Source organism: Trichosurus vulpecula, chromosome 3 (assembly GCF_011100635.1).
Source record: "Trichosurus vulpecula isolate mTriVul1 chromosome 3, mTriVul1.pri, whole genome shotgun sequence".
Lineage (NCBI taxonomy): Eukaryota > Metazoa > Chordata > Mammalia > Diprotodontia > Phalangeridae > Trichosurus > Trichosurus vulpecula.
Genome location: NC_050575.1, coordinates 404,726,841 through 404,750,079, shown reverse-complemented (window position 1 = coordinate 404,750,079; position 23,239 = coordinate 404,726,841). Strand labels below are relative to the sequence as shown.

At 43.3% G+C, this 23,239-nt stretch overlaps 1 protein-coding gene across 4 annotated transcripts in view; it reads left to right on the top strand.

The window, feature by feature from the left end:
• The window catches only part of REEP1 (receptor accessory protein 1), a 141,097-nt gene that overhangs the window by 85,634 nt on the left and 32,224 nt on the right, over nt 1–23,239 (top strand). For 2 of the 4 annotated variants that reach the window (XM_036751863.1, XM_036751862.1), the window contains exons 5-6: nt 1,019–1,132; nt 17,541–17,591. In XM_036751863.1, coding sequence (XP_036607758.1) covers nt 1,019–1,132; nt 17,541–17,591 — 165 coding nt within the window. The remainder of the gene's footprint in view (nt 1–1,018; nt 1,133–17,540; nt 17,592–23,239) is intronic. The other 2 variants (XM_036751864.1, XM_036751865.1) reach the window with 1 other exon arrangement.

Below are 23,239 nucleotides of genomic sequence, written 5' to 3'. Positions count from 1 at the left end.
TCTAGAGTGCCTTTCTGGGAAATTGGAGACAACCGCCTCAGAACTTGTCAGTGTTGCATGGAGATGTGTCTGCGTGTTTGGCTCCTAGCCAGAGGGGACCGGGCCAGCTGATTGTTAGATGTCCATGTGAGCAATTATGCCTTAGAAATTGACAGACTCTACAAATTGGGGCTTAATTTATTTATTTTTTGTTGATTATCTAGACTTAAGAAAGTTATGGAGAAAATGTTAATAATGCAGATTTAACTTAGAAGCATGTCATGCATACATCCCCCAACCCTCCACCCAGAGAGCCAGTTGTTAAACATTTACCAGCACACTCCTGCTTCTGTCCCTATTTTGCCATTTTCTTTCCTTCACATTTCAAATTCAATTCAGTTCAACATATAGCCATATATGTTTACACACACATGTATGTATGTATGTAAGCCTACAGTACATGCCAAAAAAAAAAAAACCAGAACCTGTCCTCCAGGAGCTACCATTCTACTGAATGTAGGTTAGTGATAACTTTTCACCAAGACATTCTATTTTCAGACATGAATACAATTTATTATTTTGTATCTAGTTTGTATCTAGTTTTCTGTGCCCCTGGTAGACTTCGAGCTGTTTCCGTTAACAGCACCTAACACAGTGCCTGGTACACAGCAGGTGCTTAATAAGTGCTTACCCAATTGAATTGAACAAAGGAGCATAAATTATAGGATGTAGCATGATCTAGTTCAATCCCTTTATTTTATTTTGTTTCCAATTCACATAACAAAACATTTCCATAACACAGTACAATAAAAAAGATGACTGATTGATTACACATCAAGCTTCATATTTATTTTGCAGAGCAAGAAATAGGTCCAGCGAAGCCAGGCGACCACTAGTGAGCCTCAGAGAGGGGTCATCAGATCCAGCATTATCCCCCCTGCCCCCCGCCAGGACTCTAGTCCAAGCTGCAGGCACAGCCTTGTGGGGAGGGGGAGGAGAAAGATTTAAGAGCCAGCTCAGTGTGCCTTTTGTTTGACAGGACATTGATGACTGCCTGGTCCAAGCCAAAGACCGGAGCTACGATGCCCTTGTCCACTTTGGGAAGCGGGGGCTGAACGTCGCGGCCACCGCAGCGGTGATGGCTGCTTCCAAGGTAACCACCGAGCTGAGCCCGGCAGAGCAGCCCAGCCTGCCCTGCCTTGCCCCGCCCCGCCCTTCCCTGCTTCCTGAGCCTCTAACATCCACGCACTGGCTCAGTATTCTTTGGCCACAGCCACAGGGAGCCGGCACATCCCCAACTCCTTGAGAAGTGGACCTGGGGGAAAGAAACCTTGAAGCTATGGGTCTGGAAGAGTGGGGGAAGAGAGGGAAGGGGAGCTGGGCTGTCTTTGCAGGCAGGTCTCTCTCTCTCTCTCTCTCTCTCTCTCTCTCTCTCTCTCTCTCTGTCTCTCTCTGTCTCTCTCTGTCTCTCTGTCTCTCTCTCCCTCTCTCAGTCCGGAGCCTGGAAGCTTGGAGTAGGATTGTGTAGCTGGAGGGGAGAAGGGGGAGACTGTTTTTGGTGGGAGGGGGGAAGAGGGCGTTTTAAGCAGTTTCTCCTTATCTCTTCTCTAAAGTCAGGTCCATTTGGACCTTGTAGCATAATACTGAGTATTCAATAATATTCATTGTATTCCATAATGGAAAGAGTTTGGGACTTGGAGTCTGGAAAACCTGGCTTCTAATCCCACCTTTGACTACTTCTTAGCTGCGTGACCATAGACACCAAGCTTCAGTTTTCTCTTCTATAAGATGGAGATAGTAGCATCTACCTCACTGAGTTGTGAGGCTCAGAAGAGAAGTTGGACACATAAGGCACCCGGTGAAGCTCGACATTTTTTACATCATGTTTATTGATGCCATTTGTTTTTATATTGTATTAATTTCTGAATACATCCCTTCCCCCTCTCCTATACAGGAAACTAACCAGCACATTCACCATTTCTGACATCCAGGCATGATACATGCATCATTATATACTCATTGCCTCATCCTCATAGCCCTTCACTTCTGCATCTTTTCTCAGCCCTCCTCCAGGTCCAGCCTTACTCATTATAATTGCATATCATTTATTAAAATTCATAGTTGTAGTATTGTCATTATCACCATCATCAGATCCTCGACCTCAAAGGTCATTGAATCTACTCCATCCCCATTTTATGGATGTGAAAGCTGAAGCAGAGATGTCGCCCTGGGTCACACAGCTAGTAAGGGTCGGAGGCAGGATCTGAACTCAGATCTCCTTGGCTCCAAGTCCACCCTCTATCCACTATTCCATGGTGCCTCCCTGGCTCTTTTGCTACCCTCACTGTCTTTGTCATTATGTTGGGGTTTTTTCACCATTTATACAGCAAATTAAAATACTTTTTAGTCACAGAGTCATAGATTTAGAGATGGAATGAACATTAAAGGTTGTCTAGTCCAGTCATCTCATCTTCTAAATCAGAAAACTGAAACCCAGAGAGATTTAATAACTTGCTCGAGGTCACATGGGTAATGAGTGGCAGAGCTGGGATGCAAACCCAGGTCCTCTGACTTCAAATGCAGAAGTCTTTCCACAGGGTATCATTCCTACTCCACTCTCTTTTCCCCATTCCTAATGTTTGTATGAAGGTTTGGGGATTTTTCCAGCCTGGCTAATGCCAGTCATTAAGATTTTAGATGCTGATTTTTTTTGGTGGGGGGGGGAGCGGTTTCAGCCAGAGATAAGTACCTAGTAGAATGTAAGTGTCCAGGTAGCAGGGGCAGTTTGACTTAATTTCATCTTTGTACCCTCACTGACTAGAATGGAGTATCCAGCACATAACGGGCTTTGTGGGCATTCTTACTGAACTGAATTGAGTTGATTTGAATTAAGTCGAATTGAGTTGAATTCATTTGTGTTGAGATGAACTGAATTGAGCTCAGTTGAGTTGAAGTGAATTAAGTTGAAATGAGTTGAGTTGAACTGAATTAGGTTGAGTTGAATTCAGTTGAATTGAGTTGAGTTGTCAGCTTGGAAGGTACAAAGGGGAATGTTCAAGGAAGGGAAGCCGTGGTATTAAGAAGGCAGGACTCTGAAACTGCTTGGAGAAGATTGGATTCCTACCTTGGAGTCTGGACCTGTAGTTGACAGGAGGCTAAAGAAATTTCGAGAGTCAGCTGGGCTCAGGAGGCCTGAGTGAGGTCTGGATAGTCAGTGAGCAGGAAGGCAGAGGCATGTTCAGGGGATTTCTGAGGGAAGGGGAGGCTGTGTGATGTGATATGGTGGAATAACCTCTAGCTCTGAAGTCAGGGGACCTGGGTTCAAATCCTTTCTCTGATGCTTATGGCCTATGTCATGTTGGACAAGCCAGTTCACCTCTTCTGCAAAAACCAGAGGTTGAACTAAATGGTCTCAGAGGTCCCTGCCTCCAAGCTTGATTAATGATTCTATGATCAGAATCGAGGTTACAGTATTGGATGGGGGGCTGGATGGAGAGCAGCTGTAGCATCAGTACTGGGGTTTAGACACAGAGACCTGACTTCTTCAGGAACTCAGTTAAGGGAGCTGAGAGACTGAGAGAGCTCCCCTGGGGCTGGCACTTGAAATCCAACAAACTATCCCAAAAGGGAGATGGGTAGATTCGAACCCAGATCTTCTCATTTCACAGTCTGTGTTCTTTCCACAGTACTCAGTTCCTCAGCTGTCATCTAATAATCATGCACTTCAAAATAACTGATCACATGGGTTGGGTTAGGGAAGAGGAACTCAGGGAGAATGAATAGGAAAATGGTCTGAATTCTGGAGTCTTTACAGAAGAAGCCCCTTGTAGATGATGGTGGTGCAACAGAGAGCCTTCTGTTTGGCAACCACCCTGGGCCCCAGATTTGTCACGCTCTACCAGAGGTGAAGGGCAGCCACGTGGTGCAATGGATAGAGCACCTGGCCTGCAGTCATAAATTGTACTGAGTTCAAATCCAGCCTTAGACCCTTCCTAGACACATGACCCTGGGCAAGTCACTTAACTCTGTTTGTCTCAGTTTCCTCATCTGTAAAATGAGCTGGAGAAGGAAATGGCAAATCATTCCAGTATCTCTGCCAAGAAAACCCCAAGTGGGGTCACAGAGAGTTGGATGTGACTTTAAAATGACTGAACAGCAACAGTAACAACCCAAGATGAAACAAATGGAGATTAGAACTTTGAGTTTTTAAATTCCAAGTCTATGAGCCCAACCTTCCCATATAAAGATCCAGAAAACTAATGCCACGCCTCAACCTTCCCATTCCTCTTTCTCTGCCCACCTCATATGACTAATAAAAAATTGCTCTTCTAGATTTTACATGAATTTTTTTTCATTTTCATCTTTTCATCTTCATTTTTGTAAGAGTGGCAGGTAGTGTGGTGTAGTGGATAGAGAACTGTCTTTGGGGTCCAGAAGACCTGGTCTCAAGCACTGCCTCTGACTTAAAGGAGCTGTGTAACCCTGTGTAAGTCACAGAATCTCTAATGTCTCCAGCACCTAGTTCTCTAATCATTATCTTACAGATGAGTCACTAACCTGTGTCTGTGGAGGGGTTTTCCTCACCAGGGAAATCACACATCTGGACCCTGCCAGAATTTAGTTACATATTTATTCAAAGATTGCCCAGTTCCCTGGGCTACTTCTTTCTGATCTGGTTTTGCTTATGCTTATTCTGAAAGTAACTTTTGCAGGGTTCATCCTTTTCCAGGTCTGCTTCAAACTTGAGCCCCCGGACGGTCTTGGTAGAACCTTGGCCAACAACAGCACCTAACGAGCTGCCACCACCAGCCCCTCAGAGAGACTCCTGGGGACAGCTCTCTCATCCCCCAGGGGACAGCCCTTTAGCTGGGGGAACCCTCCAGCCCTCACCTATTCCTGGGCCTAAGCTTCTCTCCAATCTGAGCCACAGTCCAAAAGGAATTTCACACTCTAAGAAAAAACTCCGTCATGCAAACAAAACATGGCGGAAGCTTCCCAAGGGTCAGATACACCGAGTCTTGACATAGCTTGGCATTAGCTCCTGTCAAGTCAAACAAATGTAGTTGTGGAGGCTTCTTTTCTGCACTGTGTAGCTCGGTTATTTTCTCCTCAAATAGGCATTTGAAGAGAGAAAAACACATCTTCTCTTCTAAAAACAATCCCCTCCTTTTTTTGTAAAGCAGCGAAATATGGGACTGGAGGAAAAAGTACATACACACACACACACACACACACACACGGACTGAGTCAGGTCACAGCGTAGACTAGAGGTAACCATGGCAATGAGTGTACGTGTCAGCTGAGGATTAGATGGAGAAGAATAATCAGACCCCCCACCCCAAACTGTGAGCCACCCAATGGGCTAGAGTCACATATGTAGCATCTGAAGCCTCCCTGCTGTCTCTCAGGGCACAATGCCAGTTGCTTTAGCCCTGTGACTGATTGAACCAATGTAGAATTGGCTATCTGCCTTTCTTCTAATGAAAGAACCTTCCCTCCCAGCTTAATGCCCTAGGAATGTAAATGTGGGAGAGAGCAGAAACTGGGGTGAGGCAACTGGAGCTTTGTCTTATGGCACTGATATCAGGGATATGCTTTCTCCCTTTAGGAGACCTCCCACTTGCCAGCTCCGTGCCTCACAGTGCTCTGGCTCTGGAATGCTCCCACCTCTCTGCTAGAGGTTCCATCTTTCTTCCAGCTGCCCCTACTCCTGCCAGGGACTAGGAGTTAGGGATTTGTAGTTGGATATGCCTGAACCTTTGGGATATTGACTGCCCTCCTTGCCCCGCCCTTCCCCCCACCCCACCCCGCCCTGGTGCACTAAAAGAAAATCTACTCTCTCCCACTGCTTTTCAACCAATATTTTTTTTAAAATTAATTTTTATCGATATCTTTTGTTTTCATAGCACCTAAAAATTCCTCCGCATCCTTTTCCTCCCCCTCCCAGAGAATCATCCCATATAACAGAGATCTTCAATCAATATTTTTTTAATAGTACCAGAACAACCCATGCAGCTGCTAGGGAGATTGTCCAGACAAAACACCCTGACCTCTTTTCAAAACTTGACACTCCTCCTTCCTTCCTTTCCCCCATGTCACCCCTCCACGACTCAGCAATAGATACATCCTGACAAAAATCACTATTTCCCACTCTGAAAAAGAGAGTGGAGCTTGACACACAGTAGGAGCTTTTTAAATACCTGTTGCATTGAACTGAGTTTAGAGGGAAAGTGAAGAGAGGAAAAGACTTCAAAGAGAAATTTCTGTCCTTCATCTGGCTGTAATTATTCTTAGATTATGTTTGATGATGTTCTTGACTGGGGTTTGGGCCCATTTCTTTGACAGTGAGAGTAGAGGATTCCCTCCTACGGGACTTGAGCTCTCTGTGTCTATGCCTCCCATCTCGTCCTATGCCCTTCATTTCAAGCCTTTGGGTGCATCCTGAGGAAGATAATTCAAAGGCTACAGGGGAGTAGGGAGGGAACCCAATGACTGCCATTTTTATGACCATCTTTTGCTGTTGAATCTGCCTCCCTTCTGCTCCCCTCTGGATCCAGTTGAGTTGGCCTTTGCTCTCAGAGAGACAGAGTCTTCCTTTATTTCCATTATTAAGCTATTCTCATAGGTCTGCCTGTGAAATGTAAAGCATTGAACATGAGAAAAGTTTTAGCCCACTTTTTTCTGAGCTCTGGTTTCAATCAATGACTAGGTGGCCCCATCTTGTTTTAGAGGGTCAAGAATCATGGGATCTCAGAATTGGAAGAGATCCTGGTGACCATCTAGTCCAACCCATTTCTGGAATGAGAAACCTCAGTCCACCATCTCCAACGTGAGGTCATGTGACCATCTCTTGGCATCTCCAGTGAGGGGAAACCCACTCACTCCCAAGGAAGCTCTTTCCATTTTTACCCAAAAGTGTGATTTACTAGTACTCATTGTTAGGATGCTTTTCTTGACATAAATCTAAACTGGCCTCTTTGCCACTTCCCTTTATGGCTCTTAATTCAGCTCTCTGCAACCAAGGAAGACAAAGGTATCCATCTTTCACATGGCAATCATTCAGATACATCACTCAGATACATGAACAAAGATACGTGATGGTCCCCACTGAGTCTTATCTCCTCCGAGGTAAAAATCCTTGTTTCCTTCAATCAAATCTCATATGGCAGCACAGAGGCCCTTGAGGCCCTTCCCTATTCTGGTTGCCCTTCTCTGGATGTTTTCTTGTTTATCACTGTCATTCAAAACCAGATTTTCCAGAACTAAACACAATCTTGATGAGGTCTGACCAGAACAAAATACCATAGGATTATGTCCTTCTTAATCCTAGGAGCTATGCTTCAATATAGCCTAAGACTACATTAGCCTTTTTTCAGGCTGCCACATCACACTGGTGACTCATTTGGGGCTTGTAATCTGCCAGAACCCACAGATCTCTTTCAGCTAAGCTGCTGTGAAATCATGCTTTCACCAACCTGAACCTATGGAATTGATTTTTTTGAACCTATGCGTAAGACTTAAAATTGAAAAGGGAGAAAAACAATCTTTTTAGGTTTGGCCCAATGTCCTAGCTTGCCAAGCTTTTTGAATCCTGGCTCTGCCGTCTAGTACATTAGCTATCCTTCCTAACTTAGTGTCATCTGCATATCTGATAAGGTGTCGTCTGAGCCTTCCTCCAAGTCATCGAGAAAAATGTCAAATAGCGCAGAGCTTCTTGTCACATGGAAGGAAGTTGTTCCTTCATTGTGATGGGTTTTAAAGATGGGTACCTTTCTAAGACTTTAGCTTCCCTTTACCTAAGCCCAGCCTTCCCAGGTCTGTGTTGGTTTCTCCTCCCTAGCATCAGCTCTGTTATCTCCATCAGGGGAAGATAAGCAAGCTGACTCCTTTTCATCCAGTGCTCCATAATTTCACATATGAAAAGAAGCAGGTTTCAGTGATCACCAATGAGACACTTGGGTCTGTTTACACTTCTTACAGCTCCGATCACATCTCCTTGCCCATACTCTTCACTGCTAAATGTTTAATGAATTGAATTTATCTAGTTCTTCTGTAAGACTGTAATCTTGAGATCCAAGAGAATGTCTGCCCTTCCTCTTGTTCTAGTGCTTTGCACCCAACACATGGTCAATAAATGATGTTTACTAAACCAAAAAAAAATAATAAAACTTTGTCTTCTTCAAATTATGTGTTAAACTATTTTTCTTCTTCCTTGACATATCGCATCTCCTACTTTGTCAACTCTTTCTGTCTTTGACAGTGACTCTCTCTCACACTAGAAATTTTCCCAATAAATTTATTTGACATCATTTTAGAAAGGCTAGTAATAACAATAAGACAAGGGAAAGAAATTAAAGACATAAACACTACTTTATCCTATGGCCCCTTTGTGGTTTCGTGCAAAGTACAGCTATTAACTGAGATCCATTCCATGAGTTGTGTGCAAAAACTCATCTGATACACTTCATACTAAAGTCAATACTTCCTGTACAACATCTCTGTCTTGTGGCATTTACTTTTATTACTTTATTTAAATAGGTCTACAAAGCACTTCCTTCTTCTTTTCTTTCCTTTTTTCCTTCCTTCTTTCCTTTTTCCTTTTCTTCTTTCTTTCTTTTTGTCTTCCTTTCTTTCCTTCTTTCTTTCTTCCTTTTTTCCTTTCATTCTTTCCTTCTTTTTTCCTTGCCTTCCTTCCTTTCTTTTCTTCCTTTCTTTTTCTTTCTATTTATTTCTTTGTTTGTTTATACTAGTCCATTTATTTCTTTTTGTGTATATTGACTACCAGGTCAACTAGTAGTGTCTTAGTTATGTCCCTTTGTTCCAAACAACTAGGCTTCCAGTAGCTGTGCCTAACAGACAGGGAGCAACATATTTTTCCACTTAATTGTGCCTTTAAAAATAGAAAATGTGATTTTCCATATAGCAGAACAAAAACATTAAAGAATGAAACCAATGGTTCTAAAGAACAAGTTCTTAAATTTTTTATCTACATAGCATTAGGTTTCTTTTTCACTTTTCCTTTAACTATTAACAGTCATTCTTATTTCAATCCCAGGCTCAAGGACACTGTCTTTTTTTTTAACCTTATAGAAAATTTCACTTGAAAGTTAATTGATGGCTTTCATTTTAGCAGACATTGCCAGATATAGGCCTTCTCTCCACCCCCACCCCCCCACTCTCTTCTCTCTACCTTGCCCCCAAGTCTTCCTTTGTAACAGAGGAAAAAAAGTAAAACCAACCACAATCATGGTGCCAGAATGGTACCCCACTCCAGAACCACAGGAGGGAAGATCACTTTTGTCATCTCTTCGCCAAGGCCATGACCGGTCATTACAGTGACAAATTGTGCAGCCTTCTATTTCATTTAAATATTCTTTTGGTTTATATTATTGTAATTATTCACAGTAAATCTTTATATTTTGAATCAAAAAAATTCCTCAGCATATATTCATGTGTCTAATGCTTTAAAGTTTCAGACCAATTTGTGCTCAAGATCCTGTCTCTCTTTCTTAAAAGGGACCTAACTACCTGCTCACAACCAACCAGAGGACAGATGTTCCTTTTCTATCTTTTCTAGAGTCAGCTAGGTGGTATAGTGGATGGAGACCAGCCCTGGAATCAGGAAAAGATGAGTTTAAAACTGGCCTCAGCTAATTACTAGCAGTGTGACCTTGGGCAAGCACTTAACCTCTGTTTGCCTCAGTTTCCTCATCTGCAAAATGAGGATAACAGTCCTTACCTCTCAGGATTGTTGTGATGATCAAAGGAGATAATAATCATAAAACACTTAGTACAGTGCTTGGCACATAGTAACTACTGCATAAATGTTAGCTATTATTTAACCTCTGTCTGACTCAGTTTCCTCATCTGTAAAATGAGGATGATAATAATAGCATCTACCTCCCCAGGTTGTTGTAAAGATCCAATGAGATAATATTTGTAAGGGGCTTAGCACAATGCTTAGTACCTAGTAACTGCTATATAAATGTTAGCTACTGTCATTAACCTTGGTTCACCCCCTGTCCCTTCCCCCAACCCCTACCTCCAGCATAGGGAGGGAACTTCAAAGAAGGAAGAGGGAAAATAATGCTCTCACTCTAGTTTCCCACCCTATCCACATGGTTGCTTTAAAAAAATTTCTTTTAGTTACACGACCATATGGGCACCATTAGCATGAACCCCCATGATTGTATTTTCTCCCATCACAGAATTGCTCAGCCCTTATTAATAATGTGTGCCAAGTTTCTGTTTCCCTTATGCCCAGCTCTTGGGGTACCATGTGGAAGTGAAATGAACATTCTATTCCAATGTGAAATGAACATGTGGAAGTGAAATGAACATTCTATTCCAATGTGAAATGAACTGAACATGTGGAAGTGAAATGAACATTCTATTCCAATGTGAAATGAACTGAACATGTGGAAGTGAAATGAACATTCCTTTCTAATGTTACTCTAGCAACCCATGCTCTAACCACAGGGTTTAAGTACAAACTGCTTTTGGTTGTAAGCTACCTTCCAAAATGGCTTGAAGTTACAAAAATTATAGTTTATGCCCCAATGTAACTTTCCGTAGCTTATTTAAACAGATTTAAGCAAGATTTTAAAGAGCTAGAAGGTGGTTTCATCCCATCCCTTTATCAATTCATAGTTTGACTGCTCGCAACATGCTTCCTGTGTCAATCTTCTTACAGTCATTCAATATGGAAAATCCCTTTTCTCAGACCCATTTTGCAGAAGGCTAAAGGAATACACCAAACCCACCATGAGAGTAGAATCAGGACCAAGAACTCACAACTGAGTTTCTAGCTCAGTTGGGATTTCTCTGAATTCTTGTTGTCTCTCCTCTTGTTTTTCATTCAACTTATGGAGACCACATCTGGCCCCATGGCAGAGAGCGCCCTCTGGTGGCTCTGGAAGATCAATTAAGTGGAGGATAGACCACAACTAGCTGACCTCAAAGAAGAATGAAGGTGGATGAGATGTGAGGAAACAGTCCAAATAAGCTTATTTGGAAAATCTAAGTGGTAAAGCCAACTAGTTATTCTTTCAGGCGGTTGACTGATAACCTGAAAACAAGGATGGAATGGGAGGAGCTGTTTGCACCCTGAGGCAACATAGAACAGTAGAAAAAAAATGCTGCATTTGGAATCAGAGAACCTGGGTTCAAATCCCAGCTCTCTTACTTAATCCTTATGTGATATTTGGTGCATTACTTAATATCTCCCCAAGGGTTTCCTCCTCATCTGTTAAAAAAGGGGGCTGGACCAGATGGCTTCTGAAGGCCCTTACAGCTATAGATCTATCCTTGGGCAAATTCCTCAGAGTAAATTCATTTTCAGTTCAGTTTAGTTACAGTAAATGGCATGCTTTGGAAGGAAGGAAGGGAGGGATGAAGGAAAGGAAAGGCAGGATTTAATTAAGTACTGTTACCAGGCAGTATGCTAAGGGTTGAGGATACAAATACAAGTGAAAAAAGAAAGATAGTCTCTGGCCTCAAAGATCTTACTTTCTATTGGGGAAAATGTATATAGAAATAGGTATATTTAAGAGTTGAAGGAAGGTAATCTCAGAGGGGAAAGCACTAAGCATCTGGGGAACCTGGGAAGGCTTCCTGAAGAAAGTGACATTTGAGTTAAGTCTTGAAGCCTAAAAAGTTATCACTAACATAGTTCTTGCATACTGCATAGAAATAGGTGAATAAATGAAAAAAAAAAGTACTAAGCACTTACTATATACTATGCTGCTAGGTGGCAGCCTAGAGTCTGGAAGACTCCTGAGTTCAAATCCTACCTCAGACACTTGACCCTTGCTAGCAGTGCAACCCTGGGCAAGTCACTTAACCTCAATTGCCTCATCCAAAAAAAAAAAAAGAAAGAAAGAAAAGAAAACCTCAGTGGGGTCCCGAAGAGTCTAGCATGACTGAAACAACTGAACGATGACAATAAAATGTACTGTGCTAAGTATTAGGGATACAAAGAGAAAAGCATGGCAGTCCCTGATGCCCTGCATTTCTATTTTAGTTTGTTCTCTGAATCTTGTTGTCTCTGTCCGTGGTCGACATTCACAGAGCCCCTATGTGGCCATTTGGCAGAAAAAGCCCTCTGGGAATGACTGACCTACTTCTACATCATGGCTCTGGGAAGGTGGGATGGACCTTCCTCCACTTTACTTTAATGCTATATATAGCATTTTAAGGTTTGCAAAGCCCTATGTTTTTTCATTTATTTCTTACAACCCTGTGTAGTAGATGCTGCGATTATTCCCCATTTACAGGTTAAAAACAGACTCTGAGAATTTATCTTGCCCAAAGTCACATGGCTGGTAAACATGAACCTGGGTGAAGTCAGAGTCCCAGAGGACTTCCAGGAACTCACCCAGGGTCTTACATTGGAAGTGTCATCATCAGGCTTTCCAACTCCAAGGCCAGCACTCTGCCCACTATGCCCTGATGCCTTCCCTTAAAACACTACAGTGTTACTCAAGTCCATCCCCTCATCCCCTAGGAGCACTACCTAGCTGCCTAGGGGAAGAAGAAAGGAGTTGGCTAAACAATGATCTTTGAGTTAAGTTGTAAACAAGAACCTACTCTTGGTAATTGCAGAGCCAATCCTTTCACTAGATTCCTCCAGTGGCTTCTTCCACTCCCTTGAGTGATCAGGAAATCTCTCTGCTGCTAGAACCAGATGGAAGTTGTGGTCTCAAGAGGTTGTACAGACCAAGAATACACATGGGCATAATAGAGGTTGAGGGAGATACTGAAGGGAGCTGGGGACATTCTTATTCTGAGATCCGAGAGGACAGCAGGCCCTCTACAGGATAAGTTGCTAGGCTAGCCCAGGGTAGCAGTTCTCTAGGGTATGGAACAGGGGTGAGGAACCTTCAGCCTCAAGGCCACATGTGACCTTGAGGCCACAGGTTCCCCACCCCTGGTCCGGAATATCTGATTAAATATGAAAGTTGAGGGTTATCGAGGCCATTGGAAGAGCAGTCCATTGGTCAGAGAGGACCAGTGATAAAAATCAAACCCACTCCATGCAGGTTAGATATGTGGGCTTTGGAGTCAGGGCCCCACCCTCTGCCATTCAGGAGGGAGAAAGTCATTAAGCTCCTAAACACTCAGAGCTTTACACTCAGAACAACGTTGCCTGATATTGGGTCCATCACCCCCACATTTCAACACTGAGTCGCCTTTTTCCTTGAGACCAAACTGTTGCTTTCTGAGCTGGACCATATGCTGGACTTGGCATCTAGAGACCTGGGTTGGAATCTTGGTTCCTATGCCTCCTAGCTGGATGACCTTGGGCAAGTCACAAAACTTCTGATGCTCAGTTTTCTCTTCCGGTAAAACAGAAACAATAGTATTTGAACTACAGACTTCCTGGGGTTTCGCAGGCAGCTACTTTGTAAATCTCACAGAGCTCTACAAATGGGAATTGTTATGATCATCTTTATCCTTTTTCTGTTACTTGTAACTGGCCCAGACACTTCCTAATGCCAGTTCAGCAACATTTGTTGCACAACCAGAAATGACCCGAGCTGACCGAGTTTCCTTTTGGAAATCTGAAATGGTAGAATCTGCTGTTCCCTTCAGTGCTGAGCTGGGCTGGTGCTTTCTGGGACTCATTGCGATCCTCAGTGAGATCCTGTTTTCCCCTCTGCTCCGTACCCTTCCTTCTCTCGTTCCAGCTTCATTTAAGTGTCAACTAAAATCCCATCTTCTGTGGGAAGCCTTCCCTAATTCCTCTTAAATCCAGAGTTTTTCTTTGTTTAATTCTTTCCTATTTATCTTGTATAGAGTTTGCAATGTATATGTGTATATATGTACGTATGTATATAAATGCATATATATAATATATACATATACATACGTGTGTGTGTGTATATATATATATATATACACATAGTGTGTATGTGTGTGTGTTTGCTTGTTATCTTCCCCATTAGATTGTAAGCTCCCTAAGGGCAAGGACTCTCCCTCTTTTTGTATCTCCAATGCTTACCACAGTACCTGGCACATAGTAGGCACTTAATAAATGTTTATTGATTAATCAATAGATTGCTAGGCATTTGGTAAGGTGCTAAATATACAAAGCTAAAAATGATATGCTCCCTGACTGGGGGACTTGTGTTTTCTGGTGGGTGGGTGTAGGGACCTATTGTGTTTGTCCTTCATTCTCGAAGAGGACCATGACATGAGAGAAATGATGACATGACTTGCAGTTGACTTTGATTTAAGTGAGGGAGCGCTGTGCAAGGTCGCCAGCCTCACTTTCTCCTCCAGAGCCATCTAGGTCCAGTGGCTTGATATTCACCAAGATAACTGGAGATGGCCCAGGATGAAATGAGAGACTCTGGCTCTTTTAGGCTAAGGACTTTTCATGTACTCACTTAGAGTGAGGCAATGCCCATTCAGCCAATAGTCCTCTTTAAGGAGTGAGTCAAGGGATGGCCTCTTTAATTAGAAAAAAGAAAAAAAAAACTGGGAGAGGAAGACCCTCAGGGTTGCTAGTGAAAAGAGAAACAGTTACTATGGACATTCACTCTGAGCCAGGAGGGCCCAAAATATAGCCATTAATTGGAGCTCGTCAGGGACTTATTGTGGTCCCATCTATGAGCTTCAGAGTGAAAGTGGGGAACAATAATAAGATCTCAAATAAGTAAAGACAAAATATATGTAAAGCAGTTGGGGTTGGGGGGTTTGGAAGTGGGAAGAGAGAACTAACAAATCTAGAGATCAAGAAAAGCTGTACCAACACAGCCATGCCCCAGGGCTCATCCCAGGACATTGCTCTCCCTTCAAAATCTCAAACTTGATGCTTCTTTCTGACCACAATCTCTTTCCTCCCTGCCCTTTCCATTGACTTCCCCATCTGGATCAAACAATAAACATTTTTTCAGCATTGACTATGTCCCAGGCATGGTGTTAAAGCACGAATGATGGGAGCTTTTACTCTCCTAAAGTCTCCTGCATAAGCCATTCTGTTCTCTGTGAAGTTGGATTGAATTCCCTGACCAGCCAGAACTTCTAGGCCCCACACTATGACATTGCCTCCCTAGGAGCTCCTTGGAATCCTTGGGCCTGTTGAATTTCACCCACTGTGCCAATCTGAAGCCAGTGTGACAGAGTCTGAATACCCCAGAAGGCAGACCTTGGAGAGCCACAGGTAGACAGTACCAAGAGGCAGATTTAGAGTTGGTCGTACGAGAAAATTCCCAACAATCAGATGGGCTGCCGGGGTGGGGGGTGGGGGGGGCGAGGTAGTGAGTTTCCTCTCACTGAAAGTCTTAAGGCAGAGGTTAAACATCCTCCTGTTGGGAATATTACAGAGAGGATTCTTGCTCAGATGTGGGCCAGACTTGATGGCTCCTGAGGCTCCTTTTAAAGCTGAGTTGCTGTGACCCTGTCAGGAATGATGGGCCTGAACTCTGACGGTGTCTAAAAATCACTCAAAACCAAATATTCTCGTCTTCTTCTGTTTCTTAAAAGCCTCCAGGCACTCCCCATTCATCCACACTCTTTAACCTGACATTCAAGGTCCTTCACAATCTGGCCCCAACCTTTTCAATGTTATCACCCACTATGCTTAAATTCCTTCTTTCTGCAGAAAGCTACAGAGAAACAGCAGAATGAGGGCTCTGTGCCTGGCACACAGTTGGCACTTTATAAATGCTTATTGAATGCTTATTGTCCATTGAATTTGGAGGCAGAGGACTTGAATTCAAATCCTAACTCTAGAGGTGTGACCTTGAGCATATCACTCTCTGGACATCTATAGCCTAAAATGTAAAACACAAAGTTAGACCACATAGCTCCCAAAGTCCTTTCCAGCTCAAAATCTATAATCCTTTGATCATGGATCTCTCAGTGACCCGGGCTCCCAACCTTGAAGATCTCTTTAGTTCATTTCTCTTCCTCACTGCTCATCCATACAATGGCTATCTTTTAAGCTACTCATTTTAATTTGTCTCACTCTATCCCTTCATTCAAATACCCACTTTAAGACTGAAGTAAGACATGTTTTCTGATTTCAGAGAAGAAATGAGGTCTCCTACCCACACCATGTTCCCTAGGTTTGGTGCCTAAAATTCCTTTAATGGGGAAAAGAGTTGTTCACATGACCACTAGAGATAGCTAAAAAGGCATATATACCCATGGAAAGAGAAATATGTGGGATGAAATGCAAATTCAGATGTAAATTGACTGCTGTCCAGTCCTTTCCTGAGAACAGAATTGAGGAGTAATGGAAGGGGGAGTGCCAAGAGGGGAAGAGGGTGGAGAAAAAGGAAAGCTGAAAAAAAAAGCTTATTCTTATATCAGGGCATGTGAACAATTTCTCTATCTACATAGAGTATAGTAAGTATGTAGTTAAGTCTTGTTGAATAGAAATTTCCCTGGATTAAACTTAGCAGAGCCAAGTAATTCCAGCTACTGGGGAGGCTGTGGCTGGAGGATCTCTTGAGCTCAGGAGTTCTGAGCTGCAGCAGGCTCAAGCTGATCAAGTGTCTGCACTATGTCTGGCATCAATATAGTGAGCTCTCTGCTTTGAGAGGGATGGGGGCTGCCAAGCTGCCTAAGGAAGGGCAAGCTGGCCCAGGCCAGAAAAGAAGCAGATCAAAGGTTCTGGTACAATCAGTGGTGAATTCTGCTGGTGAGTGGCCTCTGCCTTTCCAGCATGGGAGAGATAGGGAGAGCCCAATCATAATAATAACACTGACAACATATTGAGTACCTGCTCTGCCCCCTGCTACCCACATGATTCAGGTCTTTATTTCTTTATACCTAGATTGCTACAACAGCTTGCTAATTGTCTTTTCTACCTCCCAGGTCTAGCAATTCCAATCCATGCTGGATATCTGCCCAAAGCCCTATTTTGATCATACACTCCAAAGTTTTCAATGGCTCCCCATAGGCTAAATTAGCCTGATCTTCAGGGCCTTTCATGATCAGGCCCCAAACATCCAATGCTGTTACCTGCTTTTTCCCTAAATAAACTCTTTCCCAGTCATCTGGAAGATTCTTTATCTTTTTCCACTTCTGCTCATACCACCCCCCTCCTTTCCCAAAGTACCCTTCTCTATCCAAATCCTAGCGAACACATATCCTGTCTTCTCCAAGAAACCTTTCTAGCTAGTCTAGACCATGATAATCTTTCTTCCTTTATACCTTTATTGCACTCATTAGTTATAGAATCATTGAATCAGAAGGAACCTTAGAGATACAACCTCTTCATTTTACAAATAAGGAAACTGAGACCCACTTTAAATGGTATGTCCAAGGTCACCATAGATAGCAAGTGGAAGACCGGGGATTCAAACCTGGTCCTGACTCCAGAGCCAATGTTCCTCCCCCTGTCTTGTTTTCTTATTTCACATTTCATTGCTGTATGAAGCCTGTATCCTCTCCTAGACTATAAGCTTCTTAAGAGAAGGGTCTTTTTTATCTCCCACAGGGCCCTATGCTCATAAGCACTCAAATGTTTGTCGAGAGGTCAGTGCGGCTCCTTCCAGCCCCATTTTGTGGGAACAGTGCCAACAATTGTTTCTTTTCCCCTCTGTTAGGTTGCTCGGCTTTTTGACTTTGTCTCATATTTGGACCCCAGAGAAGGGCAGGTAACCTCACCAAGAAGTGTGACTAACCCCAGACTGACTCAGCCTAGTCAGTGCCCTCTGTCTTTGAACACATGGTTTTGATTGGGACAAGGCATCTCTCTTGTCCTGATGCCCATGCGAGTGTGTGTGTATTAATAGAATTTTTGGAAGAGAAAGCTGAACTCCTTTCTGGTCATCTCTCCAAAGCCCTCCACCTACTGATTTGGTACCATCTAACACCTGATTAACTCTTGAGGATTTGATGCCTGATGAATGAACTAAGTTTGGCCCTTGGCTCTGTCCCGGTAAAAACTCTCAGTCTTCTTCCCTTTGTCTTTGGAAACCTAGTTTCTTTTATAAACCAGGCCTTGGTCTCTCTCCGGCATGGATTTGGAGCATGCTGGGTATCAACATAGAGCATGTGCTAAAGTCAATGAATTCGGGAAGGAAATACTAACCCCTTTTCTAGAAGCTGCCTTGGGAAATGGGGCAATGCTGGGTGTTTGGTTTTCAGTGGCTTGTCTCATGAAGATCCTTTACTGTTATTTTCATCGATGAGTCACATCTCCGTTCCTGGTTTTGAGTGGCAGCCACAAATTAAATTTAGAGAGAATCTTGGATCATAGATTTAGACCTGCAAGGAACCTTAGGGATCACTAACTATACCCCTCATGGAGAAACCAAAGCTGAGAGAGCTAGGAAGTATCAGAGGCAGAATTTGAACCCAGCTCTTCCTGACTCCAAGTCAAACGTTGTATCTGTTACACTGCCCTGCCTTTCCATTCCTAGAGATCATGGAATTTTAGTGCTGATGAGGGACTAGCTGTCACCATAGTACACAGAGCACTGGGCCTGGAGTCAAGAAGACTCATCTTCCTCAGTTCAAATCTGGCCTCAGACGCTTACTAGCTGTGTGACCCTGGGGAAGTCGCTTAACCCTGTTGGCCTCAAGTTTTCTTATCTGTAAAATGATCTGGAGAAGGAAATGGCAAGCCACTCTAATATCTCTGCCAAGAAAACCCCAAATGGGGTCACAACTGGATCGGACACGACTGAAACGACTGAACAACAACAAAGGGACCGTTGAGGTTCACTGACTAGGGGTGGAAGGTAGTAAAAAGAGTATTGGGCTTGGAGTCAGAATGGGGATTAAAATTCTGCCTCTACCACTTACTAGCTGTGTGGCAAGTCACTGAATATCTGGCTTAAAAAAAAAGGAGAATAGCGATGCCCGGCAGTGTCTATGGCTGTAAGTACTCAATGAGTGAAAGTACTTTGTGAAGCTTTTTATGTCTCCCATTTGAGCCTCACAACAATCCTATGAGTTAGGCCTTCTAGGTATTATTATCCCTGGTTTACAGGTGAGGAAACTGAAGCACAAAGAAATAAAGTGATTTTTTTGTTTTACAGCCAAAGAAAAACAAAGTTTATTAAAGATTCGCCATATTGGGTAGAGTCTTAAGAAATCTTACCATTTTGTGACACTTATATTAACAAGTGCGCCAGAACAATCTGACACAGACTGAGTCTGAGCTAGATTGAATCTGAGCTGAGGTAAAGTGATTAGAATGGATGATGACATTAATTAAGCACTTACAGTATGCCAAACACTGTGCTAAGTGCTGGGGATACAAAAAAATGGCAAATACAATCCCTGCCTTCAAGGGGCTTACATTCTACCAGACAGTCTAGGAAGGCTCTTGATTAGCTGATGCAGAGGCGGGCATCCAGTATGATGAAGATGCTTGAGTCCTTGTCATAGGAGAATTTGTTAGAGGAATGGGGGACATTGAGCCTCAAGAAGACATGGGGAGGGCATGAGAGTTGTCTTTGGGTATCCGAGGGACTGTCACATGGGAGAAAGACTGGCTTTGGTCTGCTCCAAACCTGGGGACATTGCAAAAAGGAAAATAATACTACTTCCCAGGATTGTTGGGAAGAGAAAATGAGATGTTTCTAAAGAGTTTAAAGCAATTTATAAATGCTAGCTGTTATTATTATCGCTATTATTGTTGTTGTGAGATGATACGTATATGTACATATATGTATGTGTGTATATATATATATTTATAGCACTTTGTAAGCCTTGACGTGCTATGCAATATGTGAGCTATTAGTTTTATTATTACCAGGGAAAGGGCTTTGGGATCCATTGGTTTATCAAGCATCAAAGCAGGTACTGTTATCATCCCCATTTGACAGTTGAGGAAACTGAGGAAAACAGAGATTAAGCTGACCACTCAGCTGGTAAGTATGTGAGACTGGAATTGAACTCAGGTCTTTCTGACTCCAGGCCCAGCTCTCCATCCTCCAAGGCCACTAGCTGAATTCGTGTTGACTGGCTTCATGCATAGAATAAAGCATTTGATTGTGCCATAGGGACAAATGATAAACATAATGAGGTGCTCATTATACACACAGACAGTAGGATTTCAGAGAAGATCAGTGTGTACAGTAACGGTCTGTCTTCCTGGAGAGAGCAAGTCATGATTTGGAGCCTGATGGATGGATAGGGACTGAAGAGGAGAGAAGACGGGAATCCCAGCAAGAAGAACAAAGATGATGGCAGCAATGAGCCTGGTGAATGGGTGTGGCCAAAAAGAGGGTGGCCCAGATGGGGCAGATGGTTGGAGTTTGGAATAATGTGTATTGATTAGATTGATTGGATAGGAACTGAGTAGAGCAGTCCAGACTCCACTGAAGAGATAATAGGGAGGCACAACAGACTTTGGAGCAGGGCAGTGATATGCTGAAAGAGATGTTTCAGGAACATCAGTCTCACGAGTGTGTTTAGGATGGACTTGAGCGTGGAGGGAAGGCGAGAGGTGACCGCCAGGGGGTTGTTGCAGTAGGAGATGATGAGCGTTTCCACTGTGATGCTAACAGTGGAAATGAAAAGGAAGGGGCAAACATGGGGAACATAACAGCTAATTCAATTAAACAAACGAACAAATATGCGAAAAATCACGTGCACCTCAGAGGCTAGCAGCTTGAAGGTCCATGAAAGTCCAGGAGGCTCTAAGGCTGGAGATGTAACTCAAAGATCAGCAAAATTAGAAAGTCTTACAAAAAGAAAGCCAAAGACAGGAATCCCTTGGGTCCCTCCCCAGGAGGATTCGATGCTCCTGGCATCTTGCACAGATCAGCAAAGCCCAAAGCCCAGGTCAGGATCCCTGCACGGTCTCAGGTTGCCCTGTTGCTCAGAGCTGCCAGAGAAAAAGATGGAGGCTTGTGCTAACATCCAGAAAGAGCAGCTGATTCTTAATATCAGGAAACCCTTAACCCATCAGAATAGAGACCAGAGGACAGCTATCTCTTGGGCGTCCTTCCCTGCCTCTTGAGACGGACACTGGCACCACAGGTTTGTATTCTGAGGACCTTAACTGCTGCTGCTCCAGGCGCAAGGATGGAGGAGAGACCTTGGAAGCCATCTGGAAAGCCAGAGAATGGCCCTGGGTTCTCATCTGTAAAATAGAGAGGGATTGGGTATTAGCTGGCCTCTAGGGCTACTTGGAACTTTGATTCCATGATCTTAGGAGAACTCCGGAGAACTAGTTTAAGAAACGGGAGGGAGGAGAAATCATTCCCACTAGGGAAAAGAGAAAGGCTTCATTGGGCAGGTGGCACTTGGGCTAGGTCTTAAAGGGAGAGAGTTTCCACAGGTATAAGGGGGCATCCCCATTTGGATGGCCATGTGGAGGCTCTCCATTTCCAGGCATGGGAGAGGACTCGAGTGAAGGTGTGGAGGTAGAAGGGAATACAAAATTAGGGAGCCTTGGGAGGGTTTTGAGCAGGGAAGTTCCATCTCCAAATGGACATCAGTACTTAAAGTTCTCTTTGGCCAGCTGATACAGTTATAGATATAGATGTGTATGCATATATGTGTGTGTGTGTATAATTATACATATACATTATATATTGTACATAATAAATACATTTGCATAATACATAACATAATTATATATCCATGTTACATGGATATATAATATGATATTAATCTAGCTTCAGATATTTACTAGATGCATGACCTTGAGCAAGCCACTTAAGTGCTGCCTGCCTCAGTTTCCTTAACTGTAAAATAGGGATCATAAAAGCATCTATCTTTCATGGTTGCTGTGAGGGACACTGTGAGATAATATTTGTAATGTACTCAGCACACTATCTAGTATGTTATATTATTATCACACTATATAGTATTATATTATTTATATTATGTACTATATAGTATAATATATAGTTATATATATTATATATACACACACACATCTAGCCTTGTTGGTGCTGATTGTCTTTTTTTCCAGTGTTTGATTGCAGAATTAAATAGCATTGTGTTTGCAATTACATTGTGACCTCTTCCAACTCAATTTTCTCTAGAATAGGAATTCCTGGTTACAACTGACAGGGTTTAAGAGATTGAGTGGTAATGAAGTGACTGACTGACTGACTGAATGAATGAATGAATGAGAAAGCATCTCCTTCTTAAGTACTGAGCGTTGTGCCAGCACTTGGCCTCAAGGGTCTTGTGTCCTCATGGGGAGTCAGGCAGTGACCAGAGGGGCAGTTCCAGGGATGATGATCCCAGAGCCCACTGGGAAGCAGAGTGACACACCCCCATAGAGGCATTGGGAGAAGAGCATATTTTCCGGAAGTTTGACTAGGAAATTGAGCAGTGGCTGGGGGAAGCATCAAGGCTGAGCGAAAATTTTATTTTCAAGTTAAGGGAGACTTATGAGAAGGAAAATGGGCTAGGGGCTAAGTCTGTGGTTTCACTGGTGTAGGGGTCTCCAGGATAAGAGAAGTCTCTCCGCTGATGCAGGTTGGCACCTCATCTTCCATGTATGGTGTGAGGTAGTTGCCTGGGTCACTAAGAGGTTAATTAAGTTGTCCATATGTGTCAGAGGGAGGTGTTGAACCTGGGTCTTCCTGACCAGAGCTGGCTGTCTAGCCATTATGGTACATGTCTCCATAGAAAGGAAAATGTGGATACAGATGACCCAAAACCCTGGAAAGGGGATGCAGGAGGAAGGAGGAACAAATGAGGAGTTCTGTTTATGTGTGAGTGGTTGTTTCTTAAAATTTAAACATTTATAAATCTTGTGTAAGCTTGTGATAAATTACTTGTATTTTAAAAAAAAGATAGGGGGAAGACAGGGGTGTGTTTGAAGGCAAAGAGAAGGGAGCCAGTAGCCGGAGAGATTGAAGGAGAAAGGGTAGGTGTGAGGGGCTGATGGTGGTAGGTAGGGGAGTCCAGAAGAGATAGAATTGAAGGGTGTTTGTTTTCAAGAAGATGAAGGGCGTGTGCTCCTCTGAAATGGCAGTTAGAAAGGACAGACACAGAAGACCATGTGCTGAGGCAATGGTCAGAGGAGAGATCTTGGGGTCATAGACTTAGGGCTGGAAAGAACCTGAGAGGCCATTGAGTCTATCCCTTTCAGTTTACAGATGAGAAAACTGAGGCTGAGAGAAATTACATGACTTGTCCAGGGTCACAGAGGTAGTATGAGATTTGAACTCAGGTCTTCCTGAGCTGGCACCATGGATAGAGTGCTGGGGCTGGAGTCAGGAAGACCCGAGTTCATATCCAGCCCCAGATGCTAAGTAGCTCTGTGACCCTGGACAAGTCATTTAACCCTGTTTGCCTCAGTTTCCTCATCTGTAAAATGAGCAGT